At 32.1% G+C, this 26,807-nt stretch overlaps 5 protein-coding genes and 1 long non-coding RNA gene across 10 annotated transcripts in view; 4 read left to right on the top strand and 2 right to left on the bottom strand.

The window, feature by feature from the left end:
* The window catches only part of LOC108744541 (pollen-specific leucine-rich repeat extensin-like protein 1), a 107,718-nt gene extending 94,890 nt beyond the window's left edge, over window positions 1-12,828 (top strand). For all 3 annotated transcript variants that reach the window (XM_018480358.2, XM_018480360.2, XM_018480359.2), the window contains exons 4-6: window positions 9,366-11,177; window positions 11,487-11,570; window positions 11,744-12,828. In XM_018480358.2, coding sequence (XP_018335860.1) covers window positions 9,366-11,177; window positions 11,487-11,570; window positions 11,744-11,773 — 1,926 coding nt within the window. In that variant the 3' untranslated portion in view covers window positions 11,774-12,828. The remainder of the gene's footprint in view (window positions 1-9,365; window positions 11,178-11,486; window positions 11,571-11,743) is intronic.
* A 1,221-nt stretch (window positions 12,829-14,049) lies between these two features.
* On the bottom strand, window positions 14,050-14,734 carry LOC112904042. The gene is made up of 2 exons (XM_025973186.1): window positions 14,618-14,734; window positions 14,050-14,562 (listed from the first exon to the last, which is right to left on the bottom strand). Exons 1-2 carry the CDS (start codon window positions 14,663-14,665, stop codon window positions 14,065-14,067), a joined length of 546 nt encoding a protein of 181 aa, XP_025828971.1. The 5' UTR covers window positions 14,666-14,734; the 3' UTR covers window positions 14,050-14,064.
* A 534-nt stretch (window positions 14,735-15,268) lies between these two features.
* Window positions 15,269-16,856, top strand: LOC108744553 (ubiquilin-2-like). Its single transcript, XM_025973183.1, has one exon. It carries the CDS (start codon window positions 15,395-15,397, stop codon window positions 16,676-16,678), a length of 1,284 nt encoding a protein of 427 aa, XP_025828968.1. The 5' UTR covers window positions 15,269-15,394; the 3' UTR covers window positions 16,679-16,856.
* A 136-nt stretch (window positions 16,857-16,992) lies between these two features.
* On the top strand, window positions 16,993-18,354 carry LOC108743814 (splicing factor U2af 38 kDa subunit). 2 transcript variants are annotated; one of them, XM_025973185.1, is made up of 5 exons: window positions 16,993-17,266; window positions 17,321-17,475; window positions 17,529-17,662; window positions 17,743-17,942; window positions 18,000-18,354. In XM_025973185.1, exons 1-5 carry the CDS (start codon window positions 17,223-17,225, stop codon window positions 18,109-18,111), a joined length of 645 nt encoding a protein of 214 aa, XP_025828970.1. In that variant the 5' UTR covers window positions 16,993-17,222; the 3' UTR covers window positions 18,112-18,354. The 2 variants fall into 2 exon arrangements, with proteins under 2 accessions (XP_025828970.1, XP_025828969.1); XM_025973184.1 differs by having other exon boundaries at window positions 17,529-17,683; window positions 18,000-18,349.
* Window positions 18,355-20,754: 2,400 nt separating this feature from the next.
* LOC108744555 overlaps window positions 20,755-26,807 on the top strand; it is a 50,249-nt gene continuing 44,196 nt past the window's right edge. Inside the window, exons 1-2 of the long non-coding RNA XR_001938977.1 lie at window positions 20,755-20,938; window positions 22,778-22,823. This is a non-coding gene — a long non-coding RNA (uncharacterized LOC108744555). The remainder of the gene's footprint in view (window positions 20,939-22,777; window positions 22,824-26,807) is intronic.
* Window positions 21,496-26,807, bottom strand: part of LOC108744554 (BMP and activin membrane-bound inhibitor homolog) — a 53,712-nt gene continuing 48,400 nt past the window's right edge. For both annotated transcript variants that reach the window (XM_018480388.2, XM_018480389.2), the window contains exons 3-5: window positions 25,205-25,359; window positions 24,559-24,760; window positions 21,496-22,322 (exon numbers count right to left, since the gene is read on the bottom strand). In XM_018480388.2, the coding sequence (XP_018335890.1) occupies window positions 21,884-22,322; window positions 24,559-24,760; window positions 25,205-25,359 (796 nt within the window). In that variant the 3' untranslated portion in view covers window positions 21,496-21,883. The remainder of the gene's footprint in view (window positions 22,323-24,558; window positions 24,761-25,204; window positions 25,360-26,807) is intronic.

The raw sequence follows: 26,807 nt of genomic DNA, 5'->3' as shown, positions 1-26,807 counted from the left end.
TACATCTCAAAGTTTGAAGTAAATGAATGAATTCCGTATAATAATATAAAATACGTATAGTGTTAAATTTAAAGCGACCTTTCAATTGAAACTTGCAGTTAGATCGTCAGATGTAATTCAAGGTTTAGTGGAACAGATGGCGAAGCAAGCACCTATTACACTCTAATCACACTATATAAATTGCAATTTGTTTGCTCGATGTTAATTTTAAAGAAATTAAATATTAACATTATTACAACATATTATGTTTATTTTTATTCCAAAATGGTCAGATTTTTATAAAAAATAAAAATTGGGGCATCATTTATTAAATGTGCAAAACTGAATCGTTTTTATTACAATTTTATTATACAATTTGTTTGTTTTCATGCAGTAGCGGCGCATATACATGGCTTGTTCATAAAATAACAATGATTGTTTCAAATGAACTAATAGCAAACATTTCTATCACTTTTTGGTTGAAACTTAATAATATACAAGAATTAAAAAATGAATTCTTAATCTCACCCACACACTCGCTCAATTTTAATATTAAATTTCCTTTTGTAAGTTTGTTCAGATCGGGTATTAGCTCCTAATTTTCTTCTAACTTTCGTCTCCCTAGCTATTTTATTTTAATGTTATCTTCTTAAAATAAATGATCAAAATTTATTTTGTTGCAATAACATAATCAATAAATCCTTTACCCTTTAATAGCTATCGACTAATGTTTGTAATTTTGTTACGTTAATATAATGACATAACTTGTCTCTTTCCCTTGGTGATGAAAAGCGCATCCGGCTAGCTATTTCGATTTCAGCGCCGTCAAACCCAAAAATACCTAAGTGTAAACCAATACATAAATACGAGAAATTATTAGTTTAGTGTTCTGTGTAAAAATGTGTTCTGCATTTATTATGCACATATCGCCACTGTGTTAGTCCCAATCTGTTTCATCATCAAACAGTTTTGTGTAAAAATTTACTCAATTTCACCCTCTGTTTACTTTTTTAAAGTAGGTAGCGGTGTAAATATAGGTACAATGAGAAGATAAGACTGCATACAAAAGATGTATACTCGTGTCTCGCATTTCGACTAGCATAATCAAATAACGAACCGTTTTGTGTTGTTTGTTGTATTATAATACATATAGCAATGCTTTACATTTTATGTTTATTTTATTCTTTTGTGAAAAATTGTAAATACGCAGTATCTTTACATTTCTGCTACACGTCCTTATAATAGACCCGAAAATTTGCGATACTTTTTGGCAAAGTATTTGTTTATACAGTAATATGTTACGACTAAGTTCGCAATTTAACATCTTTTTATGTTCTTTCTAAAAATATCGTTTTCTGTTGCGTTATTTCCTATTAAAAAAAAGGTTTTCAACAGAGTGCATTTTTTATATGGAACGTTTTTTTCCCGTCTTTGCTGCCGATATAATCGATACTGTTACGGATTGTTTTTGTAATATATGTAATTGCAATTTTGCTAAAAATATTACATTTCAACGCAAACAAGTGTCGCCACGCAACTGAATTGCTGCTTGTTGCACGTATCCAGTTTGTTTATAATTGTCTGTTTGTTAACCATGAACGGTGGCATCGAACTTAAGTGTGCGACAAATATAAAATAAAAATGTGGCGTCATTCACTGTCTCACTTTAATTTGACACAATTAAAGGAGACATATTACATTTAAATTCTCTTTTGCGTCCTAATTTATTCATTTAAAAGATTTTTTTAAATGTACAAAGCTATTTTAACAATTTTTCTTTTTAAATCTATAAACTCTCTAATATCACGTCTTTTCTATTAGTTCACTTACTTTTTATGAATTAGGTATTTATAGAATTTTATTATTGTCTTCACTAATAAATTTGTAGTAAAGTAATTTCGATAATTACATTACACTTGTAGTTTGCTTCTATTCTTACAATTATAGTCGTCCTGACGTCCCGTTGTTGGTCTTGGTATTAGTGCAAGGATAATTTTACTGACTTGTGTTCTTTTAATTTCCAAAACTTTATTACATCTCTTTTGTTTACGTTTACGATCTAGCGAATGCGTTCTTAACTCTAATCGTTGGGATCATCACGTTTTTTCCCGAATTCTGCTTAGTTTATAGGCTGACGGATGCTGATCGAGTTATGTGTGTAAAGACTACATATAATTAGTTCATGGAAGTAATGTGTATATTCATGAAACAAAAACCCCACCAAAGCAAATCCTACCGGAAGTGACTTTTAACACATTATTACACTTCATTTACTTTCTCTAGCGATGTGTCTTCCAATGTCTTGGATGCGCGATGGCAAAATCGTAGGTAAGGAGAAAAAAGCTCATTATACTCTCGACTCTTGTTCATTAAACATACTTTTCATACAGTACCTGCCAAAAGTTTTGTTCAATCATGAATAGTAGTGCGAGTCGAAAACAAGCGTTAAAGCCTTTAGTATGTCTTCAAATATAAATAAACATCTCGTTGATATTTTCAGTAGTAAATGGTGCCAATAACAGCACATTTGAGCAATGCAATTGCTGTGGATAAAATGGTCAATTTTTACGTGCAGTACTGTACGGATTATACGCTCCTCACCGGTTATGAGTTTGGCCGAGAGTTGTCTCCTTCCTTTTCTGGCCTAGTGCTGTTCTTCTCTATTTTGCGCCGGTCAAACTGAAGGTCACATCGCTACAGAAAGTAAAAGAAGTATATCTAACAAATTAAAAAGCGTTGTAGATGTAGATGTAGACGGTAGCGCGGCGTTATAATATGCGACCCTGCATCGTCCAACCTTGCTGTACAACCCTGGCAGGGGCTCGCAAAGGGAATGTTGATTGTTGGCGAACTGCACCCATACAGTTCTACCCTAAATGAGATACCAAAGTCAATTCTGCGCCATGAAAACAAGTCGCGGACTCATCTTTAACGATTTATATACTGTAGACTACACCCATATAGTTTTCTCTACGCTAGCAAACTAACCCCTCAATAACTCAAATAAATTCTAGAGTGCATTTCTAGAATTATCAGATGATTGGGGGGTGGCCTCCTTTTGTCTATCGACATACACTTGAAAAAATAATTATTATGATTTCTGAGCTATGAAAATCCATGTCATAGTGACCTCTGGATTCTGCCAAGGCTACTGTACTTGATGTTAGTTTCTGCCCTTAGTATTCAATTTGCTTTCTGCTTTCTCGTAATTTTAATGGTACTTTAGACGTTATGCTGCCGGGTTCTTTTTTCTTCGGGACGATGTTGGGCAATCTCGTGGCGACAGTATTCAGTGGCGTGAGTAAAAAAGAATTTGTTCTCAAATTTCCGAAACGCAGTTCTAGTAAACGTACCTGTACCTTGTGGGAAGGAGTTGCATAGAAACACACAACACCACATTACACCAGGTGACTTTGAACGACCAGATAAAATTGCCAATCAAGGTCACTCAGTTAATGGCTGCTGCTGCGTCCAAGAAACTCATCGACGGAAGTGTCTGTATGTATTCGCAAGTCGCAACGTATCGCCGCCTAAGTATGGCCGCATCAACTTAATTTACATAAGTACAACGTACTGGATTAATATACTACACATACATATGTAAACATACCCAAATTGTAGGGTAATATTTTATTTCTGACCTAACGTTCTATCAGATTTCTCTGCTTAAAATTCGATATGATTATGGGATACGTATCAAAACTCGCAAAAATTATTCAGTAAAGAAGGAAAAACAAAAAAAAAAAATGGTTTATACCTAGATATAGGTTTTGCTTAAACTAAGAAGCTATAAAACGAGAACCTTAAATATCCTGTAAACCAAAGCGGTAAGATATGGCGGGAACGGGACTAGTTTGTTATTAGCACTAAAGAAAAATACACATTCAAAAATTTATCAGGTTATCAGTACAGCTCAATGATTTCTCTGTCAAACGAAGAAGATTTTCTAAATATTTAACCGAATAAGTTGTGGTGTTGGGGCTCTGCTCTTACCCAGTAAGTTATCATTTTACTGCTAGCTCTTGCAGTCGACGAAGAAGTATCCTCACAATCTCTGAATTAGTGGCGCTAATAAATGACTAAACTTGGTAAGCATTTACTTCAACGTAACGGATTTTGTTTGAGCTAACATTATATTTGTTACATTATTAAGATCTAATATGTCGTCATTATTTGTAATAGAAAGAATGCGGGCTGTTCTAAAATGATCATGCATGAACAAATTATGTTAAACGTAATTTTTCAGAATAAACGGCGTCTATACCCACGCTCATTGCTTCATGAATCTATTTATACATAATAGTAGTTCAAATAGGAGATGTATTTCTGTATACAAAAAGACAGAACATGTAACACCAATCAAAGCAAATAAAAAATTGATTGTAAAAGTCATATAAGAACGATAAAAAGGTTTAATATCAAACCGATCTAATAAAAATGCTCAAAAAGTTTTCAAAAATATATACTTTACTTCACTTACAATTTTAAAACTACAAAAATTCAAGTACGGTAAATAGTGTTTAAAAAAATTGCGACAAAGCCAAGTCAACATCAAGAGGTTTGACTTTTAGTTTTTGATTTTGGATTGGCTTCGTTACTTCATTATTTATTGATTTTTAGCAAGGGGGATATTTATGTGAAATTTGTGTATAAAAGCTTTATCAAAAGAAAATTACTTAATTAGACATGGATCGGGTAGTGGTTTGCTGGGTACCGGGTAATCAGGTATTCAACGTTAACTCTGTCGAGTACCCGGATACATATCAAAGAAAATTAATGAATTTTCAAGTATACATAGCTACTTTCTCTAAAATTTCCACATTCATAACGTAATTTTGCATTTCATTTTATTGAAAATTCAATTTGTTTTTTTGAGGTTTTCGCGCCCTTTCTATTTCGAACCTGATATATGACCTCTCTGATTAAAATTTGAACTTGGATGTTAAATTTATTTATTTAGTGGTGTTTTTTGGAATCATTGATAGTTAAAATGATTTCGTTATATATATTAATTAATATTATTATCACTGCTGTTTTTTCCGTTTTGGGCAAAGTACCAGACGGATCCTAAATAAAATGCTTGGATCCTCCGGGTACCTCTAATCCGCGTACTCTTCCCATCTCTAATTTTTATGTTAACTTTATGAAAGAAGTATCAAGTCAATTATGAGCCGATTAAAGAAAAGCCATAAAATAAATCCACCCAGCGTTCCTTTTTTTTTTTAGAAAATGCATACGCAAATTACAAGTTTGTGTCATTTTCTGAATTTAGACATTCGTGCTTTATACTAAAGGCTAAACCTTCTGTTTTCCGGTGTCCCACATTTTTAGCAACCGAAATATCACCGATGTTGAGTAAATGATGCTGATACGTACACATCGAACAATAAAATTTATTTATGCCTTTCTGACATAATCTTTGACGAAAAGTATTTGGCGCGTTGGACACCTTAAAAAAATAGATGTACTATGTTTTGCTATCTACTATATATAGTATGCATGCATATATATGTATAAAAGCATGCGTGTGATAGTGATGGCAATTTGCGGATGCAGTAATTCGTATCCACGGTCTGAAATTAAATTTGCAATTGCGACTGACAGTGTTTGAAATTTTCTGCCAAAGACGCATTTTGTTATTCTTATGAGAAGATTGTTAAAGAATAAAATTTTCGTTTCGGAATTATTTATTCCATATTAAATAAGAAAAAATTTTGGAAGCCAAGTGTATGTACATGTGGTATTGTTAATCGTTTTTTCAGAATTATTGTTTCCAAATAGATATGTTACCAATTCATCGAATTTCATTAGTTACTAATGAAACTTTTTGTATGTACATCAAATCAAATTGAACACACAGTATGCTATCGAAAAATTGATCACTTTATCGATTTAATCACTACAACAAAGGAGTTATTTTCATCAGAAAGGGAGAGGCTTCTACTTCCTGGGTGAAATTGAACTTAAATATGGAGTTTTCAGTAGGTGTATCCCATTTATAAAATATAGTAATAAATAGTGTTAAACGCCTACTTACAGATAAGCGAGTTCTGATAGAAAAATAGAACTTTCAAAGACACCAGAGAAACCAAACTGGTTAAAAACGTAGGAGCATATGATTTCCTGTATAAGATTACAAAGGAAATTCAACACACACAAGAAAATAAAAATCCGCGGGATTTATTTGAACGCGTAGTTGTAATAAGTAATAGTGCTTTGAGCTTGAAGTAATTAACGCACATTACAATATAATTACAACATTGTTTCTAATAGAATTAAAAATATTGATTTTGTATATGTCAGTTGCATGCACCCTGTACTAAGAAACTTCCCTTGTAATGTTTAAATATGCAAACAGTTTTTATTCGAGTGGTGAGTTAGCATAGACAATGTTCCTTTTGTTCTTCACTATTTTCTCATTTCCTTATAATCCAAGGATCTATTAATGGACCATGGTGGTAATTTATGTTGTGGACATTGTTTTTGGGACGGATAAAGACATCTGCATTAGGACCTCTGCCAAGTCGTAAAAGTAAAAAAGAAAGGTTTCATTGAGAGAGAGGAATAGTGCAGTGTTCACGACCTAGGTCATTGCAGCGAGTATTTATAAGGTTTTACCGAGCCTACGATGGCCGCTGAGAGATAAAATTGCTCTCGCTGATGGCAAGAAATCGAATGTGTCCTTTTTTCCATGTTCTTCACCACGTGTCGTGTCAGTGCAGAAATGTATCTAACAGTGTAACATTACATACGCTGAAAGTCCATCAAGAAATGCATACTGCAGCAGCCAATAGAAACTAATAGGTATTCCAAAATGCCACTGCTGCTAATACCTAATTAAGAGATCGACGGCTTGTAACAATTTCAAAATAAAATGAGATTTTACACATTCCAATATTACAAAATCGTAATTGGCAGAAGCCAAAACATCTTCCAATGACGGTTTTGGGGAAAATAATCCTTTCATCATCTAAAATTAATAATTCTAAAATACAGAAAATTCTTTAAATCTTATTACACCAATTAATGGAAAACGGAATTGAAACAGTAGTTTCATTGACACCCTGGCAACTTATTGAACATGCCTGCAATTGTTCTGTGTCTTTAGTGGGTATGATCGTTCTCGTGCATCGGTCTCCAGCTGGGCAAGACGAAGTAGCTGCAGCTCCCACGTAGGTATTTTATAGGAGGGTGTAAACCTATCCTACCCAAAGGAGTGTCTATAAATACTTGCAAGTCGCAAATCTGTCTCAGTATTTATTCAAAGCGTTAGCGCTCGCGTGACCAGTAACCAACAGCAGACAACACTGATTGTTGATCAGATAAATAATTATTTTGTTAAATATTAAATAAAATTTTGTGCTTCTCCGCTTGAAGAGGTGTCTTCTCTGGGTGGTTAAATCTTCTCTTCTTCGTATAATTCGTAGTAGCCATGGAACGTCAGGTAACAATTGATAACGTGGCGACGGAAGGAGATATTGATAAGTCTTCTTCCGACGACGACACACCCTACTACTACTACTGCTGGCTTTCGGCGACCGTTTGCACTTGCTTCTTGACCGCTTTCTTAGCTTTTGCTCTCAAATCGCTCCTCACGAAATATTTTGCTGGAGATGGATGCTGCGCGTCGACCGAAACCTACAGCAGGGTAGTCTAATTTTTTTTAACATTAAAATTGCTTCAAAGCTTCTTACATAAAATTCTAATTTCGTTTGCACAAATATTTTTGCTGTACTTCATTAAAATTGAAATATTAGGCTACTATTTACTTACGGCGTTTCACGGAATCTAAAGGGTACCTAACCCAATATTTCGATTTTTTTGTTTCTTCAGTTTCAAATTTTTTTAACATTTTTTTGTCTTTTGCGATATTTTCTCCATTATTTTAATTTCTAGAGGCTGATTCATAAATATGTTTATATTAATTTAGGACAGTCGTAAAATGGTGAAAATTTAGTTTTTGTTAATTTTTGTACTTATATGTAACTCACGAAAATTAAAGAGTAAGCTATCGAAAAGGGTAAAGATTGAAATATTGTTTAACGGTTTTATATAAACTTCATTCTAAAATCATCCAATTGGACAGTTTTTGGCAATAATCTAAAATAATGAAGCTATTACATCTGTCCTTGGTTATTGTAGTAGGCGCTTAGATTTTTACACTTTACACTATTCAAACATGACAGTAGGGTTTCAACATATAATATTGATAAACGCCTGTTATTTGTTGTTTATACGCAGTAAGTTATTTTTAATTTTTGGCAGAAATGTATTATAGGTAAATACACAACATACGCATCACGGAAAAAGAACGCCTACTGCGCTATGCATGCACTTCTTTTTGTAGTTTTTAAATTGTACGGATTTTGTAAATATCGGTACATATTTTATATTAATCAAAAATGCTGTCTAGTTCAGCGCCTCTGTCAAATATTTTAATTTATAAAATTATAAAACTTCTTTTTTTATACCTACGAACTTTGTTTTGTTTAAATAGCATTTAAAAAACAATTTTGACAAAAATGCTAGTTTACAAAACATGAATGGGAAAGCGATTACGATAAAAATAGACTGGAATTCGTACCACAATGTATTTTTGAACATAATGTATGACATAACCGTTTGTAATCCAAATGTCAAAGAACGATGTCCCATCATCTCTTATCAACGGATTAAAGTATTTTTATAGTATACTTTCGTTGTTTTGGCACTCGCCCATCAATCCACCCACACATACAGCTAAATAAGTGTAAAATATATAGATATAAAAATAATTTATAAAATACATAGAAAGTTTTTGTATCTGCTATTAAGAACTATCTACCACGTTAATCCGATTAAAAATTAAATTAATAAAGTTAATCATTAATCTTTTTTTTTATAAACTTCAATAGCTTTCATAATTATAATCATATAATATGAAAACGTTTTTAACACTTTTTGTTATAAGTGAATGTTAAGATCAGTCAACTCAACAATCCGTAATGTAAGGTCAAGAATGAGGTTATCGAGGGGACAAGTGGACCTTTATTTTGTACTCATAAATAAGCAAATTAAGTTATTTAACTGCGGGCTTGAAGAATAGCTCTCTTGGGAAATATTAAGCCGACCGTCACACATACAGAGAAACATTTATATAACTGAAGTTATTTTTATCATTTAATTACTATTATTAATTAGAACGATGTTCACGCTGAGGCGCTACGATAAATAAGTTTGTCAACGTAAATTAAGTTTCCATTCATTTAATCGTACATGTTTTTGATCCTTGTATTTATGAAAACGTCAATATTCAGACAATATTCTTAATATATTTTTAAAAACAGAAGTCATGCTTGTATTGTTTACTGTAATAATTTTACCTTTTTTGATTTTGTTTCATTTAGGGTACGGAAGAACCAGTAGCTTCACCGGAAGCCAAAGAAACTAAGAAAGAGGTAGAAGAACAGCCCCCAGAAAAATCCGTTGCCAATGGTGATGCTGCACCTGAAGAAATCGAGAAAACTGCAACAAACGTTGAATCAAAAGCCACACCGGAAACGAAGTCCGAAGAGGTTCCAAAGCCCGTTAACGAAGCCCCCGTAGAGAACGTTAAAGAAAAGGAAGTTGAAAATGCTCCTCCTGCGGAAGCTCCCAAACCTCCTGTAGAAGAACCTAAAGTAGAGGAACCTAAAGTCCCTGTCGAAGAACCCAAACCTGTTGAACCCGTGGTCGAGGAGACCAAAGAGGTGCGTAGTGAGGAAATTCCTCCTCCTTTGCCTTCCTCTAATCCACCTTCTTCGGTGACGGTATTCGCTGAATCTACTATGGCCGAGGTAGTACCGCCCGTGTCACAAACTTCTCTTCCGGTTAACGAAAGCACTCCTCTTTCTCCGGTTAAAGAACCGTTGGCTCAGTCGAGCCCCGTTCCTAGTCCCGAAAAGGTTGAAAAACAACCTGAGAACAAAGACGTTTCTTCTTCTAGTTCTGTAGTCGAACAAAAGATTGAGACAAGTCAACAAACTACTGATGTAATTTCTCCTGCACCTTTGAACGTTGCTACTCCCGTAGAACAACCTAAAGAGCCTGCAACAAAATTAGAACAACCAGTCGAAACTCTTTTACAGCAAACGACTTCTGAAGCTTCAGTTCCTAATACTACCCAACCACCTTCTGATGGACCCATAGAAACTCCCACAAAACCTTCAGAAATTTTACCAACAACAGAACCTTCTACTCAACTCACTGTTGTCTCCTCTGAATCTCCTAAAGTTCCCGATCAATCACAAATTGCTGAAAACCGACCTACTGAAATTGTAACTCCTGTATTAAAAGAATCTTCATTAGAAACGCCAGAAATTCTTAAAGAAAATCCAGAAGTGCCAAAAATTCCCACTAGTAATGAAGTTACTGCAGTTGTTGAACAACCAGTCACAAATGTAGAAAATACTATTGACTTATCCGAGCAGCTACCTCCCGAAAAACTTCCTGTAAATACCCCTGAACAAACACTAGTAGAAATAACACCAACTGTTCCCGAACAGTTGTCAGATAAGGGACCTTCTGAGACTGCGCAAGAACCATTGAAAACTGAGTTACCTGTTGTTACTTCTGAACCAGCACAAAAAACTGCTGCTTCCCCGGAACAAATTAAGGACCAACAAGAAAATATCACAACTTCTGAACCTGAACAAGTAAAAACGCAGGAGCAAATTGAATCAGTGCCAACATTGCCCGAATCTACCTCGCCATCTGAAAATAAGACTGAAAATAAGCCAGAACTACCTACATCTGTTGAAAATGCGGTGTCCTCTTCTCCTTTATCTTCCCCTATCGTTAAAGAAGCTGTTGACGTTTCTGCCGTTAAGCTGATCTCGCAGCCTAGTGAATCACCAGTTCCGAAAAGCGATTCTTTACCTGACATTTCGACTGAATCTCTTCCATCATTACCTGAACCCATTTCCGACAGTCTTCCAGAGCCTATGTCACTACCCCCTCTAGACGCCGTTCCAGAACCCATAGCATCAGATACCACTTCCGTTGCCAACAACGTAGTAGATTCAGTACCTGCTCCTGCATTAGATAAAACGGAAACTTCTATACCCCCTTCTCAGAACCCCCTCCCTCCAACTGAAGCAGTTGTTATGAACGGCAACGCCAATGAATCTTCCTCGCCAGTCGCTGATGTCCCGCCATCTGTCGATCGACCAATCAAACAGGTGAATAATAGTGCAAGACATAACGGAAAATTGTTTACCTTAAACATTAACAAACGCTGTTATTGTTGATTTCGTCAACGTTTCGGATTTCTTTCGTGTCTTACTACATTGTACTAACACGAATGCTGTGATATAGTTTAGTGTTTTTGCTGCTGTTTAATGTGACATGCAACTTTTTTGTATTTTCAACATACATACATACATATGTGTCTGTCTTTGATGAGTTTTAAAAATTTAGTTTGATTTTGTTTATTAATTGTTACAAACTTAAAAGAAAATTCTAATTATTGCAATCCTGTCTTTTCTCAGGTGGTTAAAGAAATCGAACCAGTTATTAATAACGAGATTGGACAAGGAGACAGGCAACCTGAAGGAGAAGTTAAAGAGAATAAGGTAAATATTATATATATAATAAAAAGCAATTTATGTTGCATTTTATTGGTTCTATCGTTTTATTGATATTTCTGTTGATCATAAATATTTCAGTAAGAGAAAATGTGCGTATGAAGCATTAAAAGATGTTATTTTACAATCTTTTAGTTAGTTGCACTTTGTTTTGGTTTCAGGAACCAACTGCTGCTGCAGTGGAAGAATAAAACAATGTGTACTACTATTCTGATGTAAAAGTTTTAACCCTATGTGAACATTTCGAATGTGTTAATAATAACCGAAAGTAATTTGGAAGTCATTCCTGGCAGTGACTGCAATCGACCAAGCGTAACAAAGACACTGCCATTTTTTTGTTAGGCTGCAAACCCATTCTTGAGAAAAAAATTTAAGTAGTAGTTGTCGATAAAGACTTATTTATGTCGAAATTACTAGATTAACACATTTCGAATAGTCGTCAAAAAATAGCAAAAAGGAAATTTGGAGAAATTTTGGACGATTTTTATACATATATATTAATACTTTTTAAAATGAAATATACAATTGTAAAATACATATAGCATAGTTTTTAGAGTTTTTAAGAGTAGTAATCTCATAAACTTCTGTAATCACTTATCATAATTATTATCATCTTCAACAAACAACAAATTCCTTTGAAGTCGTAAGTAGTCCTGTTAATTGATTAATTTTATTCTGTTTTCCAGCTCTTAATTTTTATGCTTTGGCAGTAACTTTGAGTGTGTATTATTTTGTCCAAGAGTCGTGTTTATTATTTAAATAATGTTGCTGTATCTGTATCATATTCTTTTTGTTCTATTAATTCGAATACAGGTAATTTTTTGTAAAAAAAAAAAGATGGGGAATTAGTGAGGATTTTTTATGTGTGATTGGTGTCTACTACTACAGTTACAACTAAAAGGAAAGAGATAGCAAAATGGCAGCTTTTCCTTAGTTGCATTAAATTTATGGGCGGTACATAAGGATAAATATTGCTGGTGGATTAACTGAATTGACCCCACTTTTGTATAAAATATTGTTCACAACGAAATTAGTTCTTGTTTTGGTGTATCAAAATTTTAATACGTTAGTCTAGTTCTTAACACAAAAAATTTTATTATAATTTTAGAGTCTAGCCGATATTTTGATATTTTGCCCCATCCTCTGTAATTTGGGAAGTATCAAAATGGCTGTGTATTCTCCCTATATATAATATTGTATGTGTGTATGTGTTTATAAATAAAATATACCTAGAATGTTTCCTATCTTTCTCGTAGTTTTATTTCCTTTATTTACACAAGCGTTTTTATATTTACTTTAACTTAAAAATAGTTATATAAAATCTATGTGACGCTTTGTTTATTTTATTATTTTCTAGTTAACAGTTTTATTTCAGTGTAATGTCTTAACATGTTTAATAGTCTTTTGTCATCTAACATATTTGAATCTTCATTTTGGTGTAATGAATTGATAGAGATATACAAATGATTAGGTGTAGCACCTAGTTACCTAGTTTTGCTCAATTGAAAATAGAAATTCATTAAAATAGTGTATACATCGTGTTGTATAATTTATATACGCAATATTGTTTTGTTACTAGCATTCCGCGCTGTAAATTGGCGTATTTTCTGTTACAACCAGTCACAAAAGTCAATTTTGCCTAAACTCCCAGTCTGCGAATTTCGTCAATACCTTCGAGTGTGTATTTATTTAAGTAAATTTGTCGTGTACTCAAATTCACTTGAAAATATTTAGTTTTATGGATAAATTGAGATCTATATATATATTTTTTCAGAAAATTCGTTTTCCAATATAAAATTATCCTATTTAAAAATTGAATCTACGCCTCTGGTAGATTGCTTTTTGTTTTTACTGCGCATGAGTAGCGTCGTGTTTTCAAAGTTCAAAAAATGTCCCGAGTGTTCTGTAGTGTTTTATTCTAATAATGTATTTCCGAATATATATTTTTAATAGTCATTAAAAAGTTATGCTTTGCAGTGGGTTCATAGATGTGGTTATGTTTTAACAGAAAGAAGTTAATTGTGTGTAACATTGAAACTGTCTTTATAAACATGATCATTTGCAATTAGTGTAACTAATTAAATAACCGGTAAGTCTCTACAATAATTTTAAAAGACTGAATAGTAATTATTAGGGAACATATGTGAGTTGTACTTGAATGGTTAACCTTATTTTCTAATAACTAAGCATGCATTTGAAATTTTAAGAGGGCTCAATATTTGTTTTGGTAAGTTCACTGATGGGAGTCAATTATCCACAGTAATAACCAATTTTGGACTACTATCATTAAGCTCTCTTCAGAATATATTGGCTGTGAGTCTTAGCCTTTTGATCAAAATGTATTTATAATATATGCAACAAAAGTTTTTCAAATCCATTATTATTACAGCAACATACAAGCTTATTAATCATAAAATGCACATACAAAATCATTACACATAAAGATATTAAATATTCAAAATGCATGAGATATAAATTATAATTACTTTAATTCAATTAACTTTTTTTGGACCTTTTCTAGTGCTGTTATAAGTTTTTCTACTTGTTGTACTTCCATTTCAAAATAAATGCATGGTTGAGTAATATCACTTTGTCGTTTCAAACAATGCAACTGCATCTGTAAAATGGGCTTATTCAGAGTAGAAAGAGTAGAACTACCCATTATCCACTTTAGTTTCCAATCAATATTTTCAACAAACAATTGATTACATTTAGATAATTCCTTCTTGAAAAGGCATTGTTCAATTTCATCTTTCCGTATATCATAACATTCTTGTAAGCATGACTGATATTCGTTTTTCAAATTTGGAACTTTTAGCTCATATTTTTGAGTCTTACTGAGAGCAGTTTTAGAATACAGATCCTGTATTATCGTTACGGCTTTCTGAAAATGTTCATTTGACGATTCTATTTCTCCCTTGTACGTTTTTAACTCTATTTTTCTTCTACCAATTAGATCATCGATACATTCGTGTATAAACTGCAAATATATGTTGCTAGAAATCAAACCATAAACAACTGTTTAAATTACGTACCTTGCAAAACGCGTCTTTATTTTCTATTTTAGTGAAAAAGCTTTCCATTTTAAAAGTGTTTACATATTTACTATAGATTTTCACGTAATCACTGGTATAGGTTAGAAGTTAGGGGGCATTGGTTTAAGAGCTAAAACTATATATACAGGGTGTTAAAACAATTGCACTCACTGTAATTACATCATCGGAAGGAGCGTGAAATTTTAAGAAAGAAAAGTCAGTAGAATTTTGCTATTAAACTCATTCTGAATGAGTTATTAAGCTTTAAAGTTTAATCAAAGTAGTTGCTCATACTTTAGTCCTAAATAACTGAAATTTTGTACAGAGGCTCTATGATGTGTACAAGGAATAGGGAAGGACTTTTGAAAAATTACCCCTACTACGTTGGCATTTTAAAAAAGTCTACCTATGAAGGGGTGAAAAGGGTTATGCCCAGTGAAGTGAGCAGATTACGACTTCTACTTTAATAAAAATGGTTACAATATTTCATCACTGGTTAAAACTAAATTTCAATAACGCTGGCTTTTGTCTAACCAACGATAGCATAAATATTTCAATATTTCCAATAATTTTAACATTTTGAATTTACGTTTATATTACCTTAAGCAAATATTGAATTGGAATATGTTAACGTTTTTAGAGGATCTTTACCCAAATATTGAGGTAAATTAATGATTCATATCTTCACTTACACAGACAGCAAGATTTGAAAATTTAATTAGTTTGACGTGTGACCATATAAATGACGTTTATATAAAAAACGATAGTACATAATTTATGGATGAAAACGGTAAATTTAAAGAACCTTCTGACCATTCAAAGGGTAAAGACACTGAGAATATCGCAGATTTAAACGAAACAGAGAATGATCTGATCACTTTAAACATTAAAACTCAAAAGTCTAATCAAAAAGTCACAGTTTCGCATCTTTTATCCATTAAAGAGCTGAAGGCTGTTCTTTCAAACAAATTCGATAAAGATATAAGTAGACTTCAGCTAATATTTGCCGGTAAAAGTTTGAAAGATCAAGATAATTTAAAATTTTATAATATTAAGGACGGCAGCACAGTTTATCTTATTATTAAGAATCCTCCGCAACCACCTGAAGTGCAAACCTCTTCTAATCCGTACAGATTAGAAAGCAACGATTTATTAGGAAATTTACATGGTTTACATGTTGGTTCATCCAGTCTGCCAACTCTGAATGATAACATGTCCGATATGAATCCAGAATTAATTCAGAGTCTTTTGAACAATCCAATGGTTTCAGGACTTGCTAGCGATCCTGAAACCGTACGTCTTCTTTTGACTGCAAATCCTCAAATTCAAGAAGTTATAAACCGTAACCCAGAAATAAACCATTTACTTAACAATCGCGAGCTTCTTCAGGAAATGTTAAACTTAGCACGCAATCCATCTATGTATCAAGAATTACTTAGAAGCAACGATCGTGCATTAAGGCAGTTAGAAAACACCCCCGGTGGACTTAATGTTTTACAACGAATTTATCAAGAAGTGCAGGAGCCATTAATTGATGCTCTTCAAAGAAATCCCTATTCTCAAACAGGAAGAGATCAAGAAAATGAGCAAGATACTGCAAATCCGCAACAAGGAAATGAAAATAGGATTCCTCTGCCAAATCCATGGAATGAACGCGCAAGTTCTGAAACGAACCAGCCAGAAGAAAATAATTCTCAGCGACTTGGTTCTCTTCCTAATAATAATTCGCCAATTTTTGAACATATCCATTCGTTTCTAAATCCTGAATTTGTCAGCACACTAGTTGATTCATATCGAGAAAATCAAGGAATTCATGTCAACCCCAACACCTTAAATGCTTTTAATTTTTCACCTATTCCACCAAATGCTCCAGACACGTCTCCCCTAGGAAACGTTTCTGAGATACTTACGAATACCATGCCTCTTGAGGTACGATTCAGATCGCAGCTAGAACAGCTACAAACAATGGGATTTAATAATGTGGAAGCAAATTTGCAAGCATTACTCGCGTCTGGAGGTGATATAAATCTAGCGATTGATAGATTAATCAATAATACATAAAATAGGAAGTATTCTGGTTAATGTTTGCCTCTTCTTGTTACTGAATGAGATACATTTTATTTTGCATTTACTTTACAATTCTTTGAATCAAATATGATTTCCATTTGATTTCCTGATTTTAATTTCCGGTAAAGGTATTGTAAACATCTTTTGAATTGACTCCTTGCCATAGATTACTCATCACTCATGTACTATCTATGCTCATGAATATGTCGTATATGGATTTAATCTATGGTATGATTCAATGGGTTTGATCTTCGTTTGATCTATGGGTTTGATTGGCCTAATATATATATATCTCTGTCTATAACTAGACCATAGATAATACGATTGACGCTGTGGCGCGTTGTGCCTGTCATTGTGACTGGTAATTATCTTAAGCGGTTAGTTCTCGTGTGAAACGTTATAAATATTCGAATTTAAGTGTTTGTAATGTGAACTTATATTATTAATGTGGTACTTGTTCAGAAAACGTAAATACTTTAACAATAAGTGTAAAGTTTAACACAATTAAGGTCTTGTAAAGCGGTATATTAACAACAACATGGCTGAATATCTTGCTTCGATTTTTGGTACCGAAAAAGACAAGTGAGTTTGCCGTCTTTTGTTTTATAAATAAGAAATTTATTAATCTTCTTTTAGAGTTAATTGTTCGTTTTATTTTAAAATTGGAGCATGTCGACATGGAGATCGTTGTTCAAGAATTCACAATAAACCGACATTTTCACAAACTTGTTTATTACAAAATTTGTATGTGAATCCACAAAACTCTGCAAAATCTGCTGATGGAAGTCACTGTAAGTTTATAAAATAGATGAATTTTTACATTGTGTGAACATATTTTTTTCAGTGGTTGCAAATGTTTCTGATGAAGAAATGCAAGAACATTATGATAATTTTTTTGAAGATGTGTTCGTAGAATGTGAAGACAAGTATGGAGAAATTGAGGAGATGAACGTGTGTGATAATTTAGGAGATCATTTGGTTGGTAATGTATATATAAAGGTTGGTTTTATTATTTATTACTAGCAAATATAAATTAAATATAATATATGATATTCTAGTTCAGGCGAGAAGAAGATGCAGAAAGGGCAGTAAATGATTTGAATAACAGATGGTTTGGAGGTCGTCCTGTTTATGCTGAGTTAAGTCCAGTTACTGACTTTCGTGAGGCTTGTTGTCGCCAATATGAAATGGGTGAATGTACACGTTCTGGTTTTTGCAATTTCATGCATTTAAAACCAATATCCAGAGAATTAAGAAGGTAAAATTTAATTAAAACTATTCCAAATACACAATCATAACAATTTAATGTTTACAGATATCTTTATTCTCGTCGTAAGCGAGGTATTGGAAGACGTTCAAAGTCGAAGTCTCCTCGTAGGCGATCTCGTTCTCGTTCCCCGCGTCATCGCAGAAGCGGAAGATACTAAAATTTACAAAAAAAAATAAGTTAATTTTAAAAAATAAAACTTCATCAATACCCAGCTTCATAATATTTACGGTAGATTGCATTTGGTATATGTAATATATCTAACAAAAAATTTTGTAGACTCATAGTACATATAGTAACTGTAATTTTGATACTATCTTTATTATGTCCTCTAACATCTTATTACTTTTCTAAATAATAATAGAAACGTATTTTTATTTTATTGTAAAATTGAGTAGGTGTAATAGATTTAATATTATAAATAAATCCTTTGTCAGAAACGTTTCTTTTTTTCACATTTTTACTTAATGTTTTACATAATGTGGTTTTATTATCCGTGTGAATTTAACTTGAGTGTTTGTGTGCTGCAGGAAATTATAATATTTTCGAAATCAAAGTTTAGTTATCTAGTAAAGTAAATGGTACAATTTTCATGATTAATGAGGTATACTGCCTTCGAAAAAATTCAGACAGTTCTAGTTTCTAAGAGCAACATATTTTAGAGTTAAATAACTATTATATAAGTAATTGACAGTTTGTCTTTATATCGTCATCTTATCATCATTTGCTTTTTTTGAGTAAATTTCCTTGTTTTTTCCAGGATGGCGGTAAAATAATTACACAATTATATGTTTTTTGTAACGTTTCGGTTTATTCAACCATCTTCAAACTTTTGAAATGTTGCTGCTTGTACATAGATATGTATGCATGCATGCAGTTATTCAACATGATAGAATGTTAAAAATATGTTAATATCTGTGTACAACCAGTAACACTTCCAAAGTCTGAATATGGTTGAATAAACCTAAACATAGCAAAAACGTATAGTTGTGTAATTTTTAGACCGCAACCCTACAAACCATTACATAATTTAATAGTAACAGGCAGGAATCTAACTAAAATTCTTTGAGAAATTTTGAGATTTCTAATTACATTTGCCGGATTTGTCTTTGGGCGTTCTTTACAATTTCTTTTAATTGAATCAATACAGTTATATCTGCCTTCTGCTTCTTTTCGTAGAATTTAAAGAACCATCCTTTACCTTTTAAGTAATATTTTTTGCTTTTCCTTTATTTTTAGTCTTTAAATTGTGGAGATAGTGTGGGATAGTATTTTTTCACACTATATATTGGTCGTAAATTAAAAAGTATATGGTGTAAAGAAAATTGTGTAGCAATTTGTGATCAGAACCCTTTCACGTGATATCTTATTCCCAATTTTTTAACTTTTAATGATTTTTTATTGAATAATGCTAAGTTTGACTTGATAATGTTCCTATAGACGTTTCGAGATACTCAACAGTAACAGATAAGCAAATTTTACCATAATTGTTCTTATAAATATCAAAAATTGAAATACCAGGTATGTATTGCATTGCTATTTGAGACAGTTGTATGTGCTGCTATCTATGCTCATGAATATGTCGTATATGGATTTAATCTATGGTATGATTCAATGGGTTTGATCTTCGTTTGATCTATGGGTTTGATTGGCCTAATATATATATATCTCTGTCTATAACTAGACCATAGATAATACGATTGACGCTGTGGCGCGTTGTGCCTGTCATTGTGACTGGTAATTATCTTAAGCGGTTAGTTCTCGTGTGAAACGTTATAAATATTCGAATTTAAGTGTTTGTAATGTGAACTTATATTATTAATGTGGTACTTGTTCAGAAAACGTAAATACTTTAACAATAAGTGTAAAGTTTAACACAATTAAGGTCTTGTAAAGCGGTATATTAACAACAACATGGCTGAATATCTTGCTTCGATTTTTGGTACCGAAAAAGACAAGTGAGTTTGCCGTCTTTTGTTTTATAAATAAGAAATTTATTAATCTTCTTTTAGAGTTAATTGTTCGTTTTANTTTTGTTTAAATTTTTTAAAACATAAGCATAAGTAAACATAACAAAATATGAAAAAAGGAAACATTATTTATTATTTAACATGTTTCTTCAACCATTGTTTGACTAATACTCAAATATTACTAGTATAATAATAGTTTATTAAAAGCACCATGATTCGTAGATACTAAAGTAACAACATCAGCATAAGTTATCGTCCAAACTTCATCACCTTATTAATTTTATTCTCTAAATCACATAAATGTATATTAAAAAATTGCACACATAATTTAGAGCCCTGATTTTGCCTTTTTCACCCAGAGTTCTTTTTTTGTCTTATTTCCATATACTTTTATAACTTATAATGTTTTTCTATACAATTCTATTGTTCTGTATATTAATTGTTTTTTTATTTTACTCTTCTTTGGCATCTACCTATAATAATTTCCCTTCGTTCAAAACATTACACATCCTTAAATCAACAAAAGCTGTAAGAATCTTTTTCAATAATTCTATGTTTGATTGAACTATAGTCTTTAAGCTAATAATTATACTAAAGTTTATCTTCCCTTCCTATACCCAAATTATGCACCAATACTAAATTTTCAGTTGATAATGGTCCTATAGGACTTTCAGAGGTAAATAACTCTAGACAATGAAACATCGAAGTATTGTCATAAGAACCTTTTTGGTATGAAACGTTACAAATTAACATACATACGTGTGTCGTATTGCCATTTGTGGCAGTTGTATGTGCTGTTGCATTAGTTTTTATAAATGTGGTACATCTGCGTGTTTGCAGTGTAAAACAATCTTTGTAGATGTCGCTGGCAGTATGCTTATGCCACCAGTTTAGTCAGTTGTTTTGAAAAGTAGTGAGTAACACAAACCATAACTTAAGTTATTGTTTTTTATACTACGTATATTAATTCATGAATTGCAAACCTCCTAAAGAAGAACTCAAGTACCTACAAATTATGTAAGTTCTTGGCATGTAATTTTTGTATTTGTGTCTTATCAATTAGCTTTGATTTCTATGTATTTTCTTATTTGTAATTGTGTATTTAATACTTTTGTGTATCCTTAAAATAGTCTGGCACAAACAAAATAATTGCTTAAAGTTTTTATTTTCTTAAAAATAATAAATACAATTATAAAATTAAACGTCATGTAACATAATTACATATTGTAAGAATATACATACATGCCACAGAAAATATTGCAGATATACTAGTACAAAATAGAGTTATAGAACTAGTAAAAGTATTAAATGTATATTTACAGTAACGACAGTCTGAGCACTTGGCAATGTCAGTAGTTTATCACAATTATGTTCTTATATACTAAATCAGGTGTTATTTAAGCTGATATTTAAAACCAAAGTAATTTCAGACATAATATAGGTATAGTAGTTTACGATATTTATTTGGTGAAATTACACCGAATATGCAGTACAAAAATAGGATACAATACAAAATTTCAAACAGGTAGATTTTTATCATTTTTTTATGCCTTATTACTTTTCGATTGCTTTTTAAGAGATTAAACAACAGGAAAGACATATCATTTTTTTAATCAATTTCACAGCCATATTTCTTCAACATATGTATTGTCCTTTTGAAGACCATTTACTGAGTTGCAAAAAGAAAATGTTAACGTTGGTGAAAATTTGCATGAGTTATTCTATTTGAATATTCGATGAATTTAATTACTTAATCGAATAGGTTCAATAGGTTCAGAAAGTAAGGCTTTATTCTAGCAGTTTAACAGTTTATATTACACCTTTTTATTTTGTTCTACGAACGTTATAAAGATTAACTTTGGGAATAAATAATATTAAGAAGTATTTCTGTAAAATCATATTACTTATGTGCATACAGAATCACTTCAACAAAATAAAATATACTTGGCACAATCACAAAGTTCAAGAAATCGGTTCTTTGCAGTAAGTCTTTTCACTAATTGTAAGTACATCACTAAAACAATTACGATTTCCTGTTAAGGAATTATTGTCGGTAACTGTATTGAGATTTTCTTTGTAATCGTACTCGACACTTTTTTGATATTTATCGCTTTCTCCTGTAATTTCTTTACTATCGTAAAATGAATAAGGCACTAGGGAACTATTATCATTTAATATATTAAATCTTGCGTGCGTTTCATTTTTTTTATCACAATTAGCGTCTAGATTGCCCTTGTCCTTTTGAATAATAAGAGGAAGGTACGACTGACCAGTATAATCCTCCGTATGGTTAGAAAATAAGGGGTTGTGATGGTGGGAACTTTTAATGGGACTTCTTATTATCCTGTTGTGACGACGGCTGCTCAAATCACTGTGGTGTGTTAGAATATAAGGCGGCATCCTGTACAATAAAAAAAAACTAAATNATTGATAATTAACACGTTTTAAATACGTATAAAGAGTTTACAGTGTTTCAACTGCTAATAAATACAATAGCCACTTATCTGAAAAATTAGAAATTAAGTGGTTCTATTTATATTTGATTAGATAATATTCTAAATACTCCCAAAAAAAGGAGACGTTGGAGGACGCGTTTTTTGTCTGCTTCTAAAGAATGATTGTAATTAATGTGTTATCAGTTAAATATTTTATAAAAACGCCACGTGTAAGCAATATATGTATGGTTAGTAAGTTTTACAAGTACTTTCTCCCTCGTTACTGTCCTTAATACGTATCAAAAATTATCAACGACTTTATAAAACTAGATTTTCTATCGATCTAATGATTTTTTTTGAAGTGAAACTTGTTTACGCACTGTTAAAATTTTTGAGCTTACAATTTTTTTTGTTGTTTCAGATGAATAGTAAGTGTATCCTCAAAGGCTTTCCACCTTCAGAATAAGGTAAGAATATTTGAAATAGGTATTTATTATTAATGTTAGTACTTGTTACGATGTGAGTAATTGGTTGCTTAGAATAGTTATTTATGCATAATGTTTATTACATTATAACATTTAATGCGGTAACAATGACAACAACTTTTTAAAGCAAATTTTACAATTTAGAAGTAAAAATGTCTTAAACAAATTTATTTAGATTTAAATATGGACAAACCAGCAATATTTGGCTATAATTTGCATTATATTATTTTTAAGTCAAAACTTAATATTAATATTGACTAAAAAATTTTTAGTCCTAAAAAGCAGTAAATTACAGCCACATAGTTTAATTACAATATTAATATGAATTTTTGTATTTTATTGGATTTCGATTGTAATAATTTTAACAAGGCAAAAAACAACTTGGAAATAATTAGTTTGTTTCAAGTTAATAACTATACATTAAAATAGATTCAATGCAATTTAATTGCCATGAAGAATTGTGTGAACATTTCATTGTCTATTATACTATTTGCATAATATCGTAATGATTTTTTTTTTCTGTTTCTATAAATAAAAAAATGTTTAAGTCATTAGATCACTCGGATATAACATTCCAATCGCAGAAATTGTACGCATTAAATAAATTTACGGACGGACGCGTTTATAAGAAAGTAATTAACTGCAATAAACAATAGGATATACTTATATAGAAAACTGACGTCCACCTGGCGCCTGAGCAAGGTTTCTGATTCGTTTTATAATGAACATGCACGTTTCGAAAAGTAAAAGTGTGTAAGCAAATTCTCTTACAAAAAAGAAGTGTACGAATACCTATAGGTAGGTACATATACTCTGAATCACCTGTTAACGGTATAGGTAAAGTTAACATTCAAAATCGAGCCATGCAATTATAATAAATTATTAACTACAAGCAGGAAAGGTTAATTTAAAAGTTTTCATTCAGAACAATAAATAAATCGGAGATCTAAATATAATATGGTTTGGTTTGAGGTTTTCTGTGGTTATTTTACTGTAATAGATACCAAACGTTTCGTCCCTTATTCTACTCACATCGTAACATCTTTATATGTACACTGCTTATCATCGGAACCATTGAAAATGGCCCAAATGGAAAGCGGCGAAACGTTTGAAAAACAAAATCTATGAACTCATTGCCAGTAGACATTTGTACAGGTAGTTTTGGTTAAAATATAGATAGCCGAATTCCCTCCCGAGTACTAGCCGAGTTCCCTCCCGTTCATATCAGCTCCAATAATTAAGTTAACGACTACTTACTGATTTAAGTTTAAAATGGTTTCCCATTAGCTTAACAAATTCAATGTTTGGAAATTCGTGTGCGTCTAGCTTTTTGATGCAATCATCTAGAAAAAATTTATTAGTTTTAGTTTGTCTTGTTAACAGTTTTTTAAAATTAGATGAAACACTTCGTATTTTAACATAAATTTCACATTGAAAATCTTAGCAAATTGATAAAGTTCATCCGCCGCCTTTGGGAGGCAATTGATGTATAATTAGGAGGGAATTCGACATACCGAAAATTTTAATCCTTAATTAAAAACAGGTATATGGGAGGGAACTAGGCATTATCCTAAAAATCTACTTTGATAGAAACACGGAATAGGAGGCGAAACGTCGGTTATGTTTTTATAGTCATTATCATTCAACTTTTACAACCCTAATCTTAGCAAAGGAAATTATACATGTACAGTGTACTATTGCAAGGAGACAAACTTACCCCAGTTTGTGATTAGGTATATCTTCTGGTTCTGGCTGTAGTAACCGTACAGCTAAAAGAACTAGGGCAATTACTATGACTAGTCCACATATTGGTAGAGCTATAGTGGCCGCTCTAAACCATACGTCTGAATTTGTGTAAAGTAAATCTTCTTGTTGTGCTTCGGTCACTTGACGATCCTCTATACTTTTCATTGTTTCTTCTAGAAAATGTAATTAAATCACTATTTAAGTAATATTTATTACATACGGAAATCGCTATATACAATATATGTATTTACATATATACATATAGATTCAAGGTACTTTTTTTAAAAAAGTTAACAGAAAAGTCTGAAAATTTTAGAATATAGCTTTTCGTAAATATTCTACATAATATTTATCACAAAATGAGAGTATTAAGTGAAAAAAGTTTTATTGGAGCCCGTCGGTCTAAACTTGTCATGTTATTGTATACTTGTTCTTGGTAAAACGAGAATGTGTGTTTCTGATTTAAAGATGTGATGCGTTAGTGATTTGGTTAGCTTTAAACGCAAGAGGAAGCACTGTGTATCTTTCGTTTTTCAATAAAATTACTCGCGCACGAACAGGTACTTATAAAATATATATTAAACGCACAGGAATTTACATATTAATGAGACACTTACCGAACAAGGAGCTATTTAAAAGAAGTCTCGTCTCTGGGCTGTCGACATGATTGCACATGTCGTGGTAACAACAGTGAAAAAGAGATCGAGGATGTTGCCTCTTTTTAGTTGACGATTTTGAATTGTTGCCCTTTTCGCACCAGGCCCTTTGCTCTCTAGAAAAAAATAGGTAAAAATAATGAATTGTGTAGCATTAAACGTTAATGTAAGAGTAAATTATTTCACTGCTCGTGAAGAAAACAATAATTATTTTTTGCAATTATTCACAAGCAAAGTTTATTGATAGGTTTTACTCGCGACTGATGTCCTAAATACATGTCAAAGATCATCCACGACCACATAAGACTAATAATTATTCTATCCCTCGAGAGCATTTTTTTCTAGATAAAAGGTATTCTGTGTCCTTTTCTGCACCCCTTACAATGTGTGTCCAAAATTACTTGATAGGTTTTACTAGCGGCTTCGCTCCCGTTGATGTTAACTGTGCTGTGTCTGTCGTTTTCTTTTTTAATCGTATTAATTATTTAATCTATTCATGGATTAGCTTAGGTCATTAGCATTAAAATCTTGTTAAGAGTGGATTTCAATAAGCAAATTATACTTATTTTTAAAAGCCTACAGTTATCAAATCGTTTAACGACCAATAGTAATTGTTTTATAATGTTTCCATTGAGTAGTTTCATTTTCTGAGATAACTTTAAGCACTAAAGTTATTACAACACAAATTAATTTGTAATTTGTAGTTGTTAACAGGTGATCCGTAATTATAAATTACAAATGAACACGCCTTGCCATAGATTACTCATCACTCATGTACTATCTATGCTCATGAATATGTCGTATATGGATTTAATCTATGGTATGATTCAATGGGTTTGATCTTCGTTTGATCTATGGGTTTGATTGGCCTAATATATATATATCTCTGTCTATAACTAGACCATAGATAATACGATTGANTAGCTACAAGCTATCCAAGGATGGTACTATAGAATGTCACCTCAAGGTAGGCCTAGTGGCGTCATCTCTTGGTTAGGCCGGAAACTTATCAATCCACCCTCGTATAATACATAAACCATTAAAATAAAATGCAGTTAATAAGACGAAGAGTGTGCCATACATTGTATGAGCTGTTCATTTATTTTTGTCATCGAAGGCCACTACACTACATCGGAAACCATCTAATTGCTGGCGCCAAAGTGCTCTCGCACCCCGCTTTTGTCTCTTCTATTACTAAATTAAAATCGTGAGTTGAACTTTTACATGTTAGGGAAGTCATTTTTAACTATCACATACTAAGTGAAACGCCGAGGGAACCCTCATTAGGAGGATGAATTTGATCTTGGTTGTATGTAAATATGTATTTATAGAAAATGACACATAAACGTAAGGCGCCAAGTCGAAAATATATTAAGTGGGGTCTAAAAAGAAATAAAGTAAAAGTTACCAGAATTGGAACGATATTTATTTTAAATTTTTTTAATTTTAAAAGTTTATAATAGAAAACTACGTAATATAATCAGCTAAGGCTGTACCGAGTGCTGGGCGGTAGGGGGTCAGGCCCATGCAAAAAATTAAAAAAGTAAATCTAAAAATACCCACA

This window comes from Agrilus planipennis, unplaced genomic scaffold, assembly GCF_000699045.2.
Source record: "Agrilus planipennis isolate EAB-ADULT unplaced genomic scaffold, Apla_2.0 scaffold28, whole genome shotgun sequence".
Classification (NCBI taxonomy): domain Eukaryota; kingdom Metazoa; phylum Arthropoda; class Insecta; order Coleoptera; family Buprestidae; genus Agrilus; species Agrilus planipennis.
The sequence above is the reverse complement of the archived record's forward strand: the minus strand, read 5'-3'. Positions and strand labels throughout refer to the sequence as shown.

Bases quoted from the DNA above. Each gene is read 5' to 3' on its own strand.
- LOC112904042 (XM_025973186.1), bottom strand. From the start codon at position 14,665: ATGGAAAGCTTTTTCACTAAAATAGAAAATAAAGACGCGTTTTGCAAG. The intron at 14,563-14,617 runs GTACGTAATTTA...ATATATTTGCAG, and splicing joins ATAAAGACGCGTTTTGCAAG to TTTATACACGAATGTATCGA.
- LOC108743814 (XM_025973184.1), top strand. From the start codon at position 17,223: ATGGCTGAATATCTTGCTTCGATTTTTGGTACCGAAAAAGACAA. The intron at 17,684-17,742 runs GTTGGTTTTATT...ATGATATTCTAG, and splicing joins TTGGTAATGTATATATAAAG to TTCAGGCGAGAAGAAGATGC. The intron at 17,943-17,999 runs GTAAAATTTAAT...TAATGTTTACAG, and splicing joins ATATCCAGAGAATTAAGAAG to ATATCTTTATTCTCGTCGTA.
- LOC108744553 (XM_025973183.1), top strand. From the start codon at position 15,395: ATGGATGAAAACGGTAAATTTAAAGAACCTTCTGACCATTCAAAGGGT.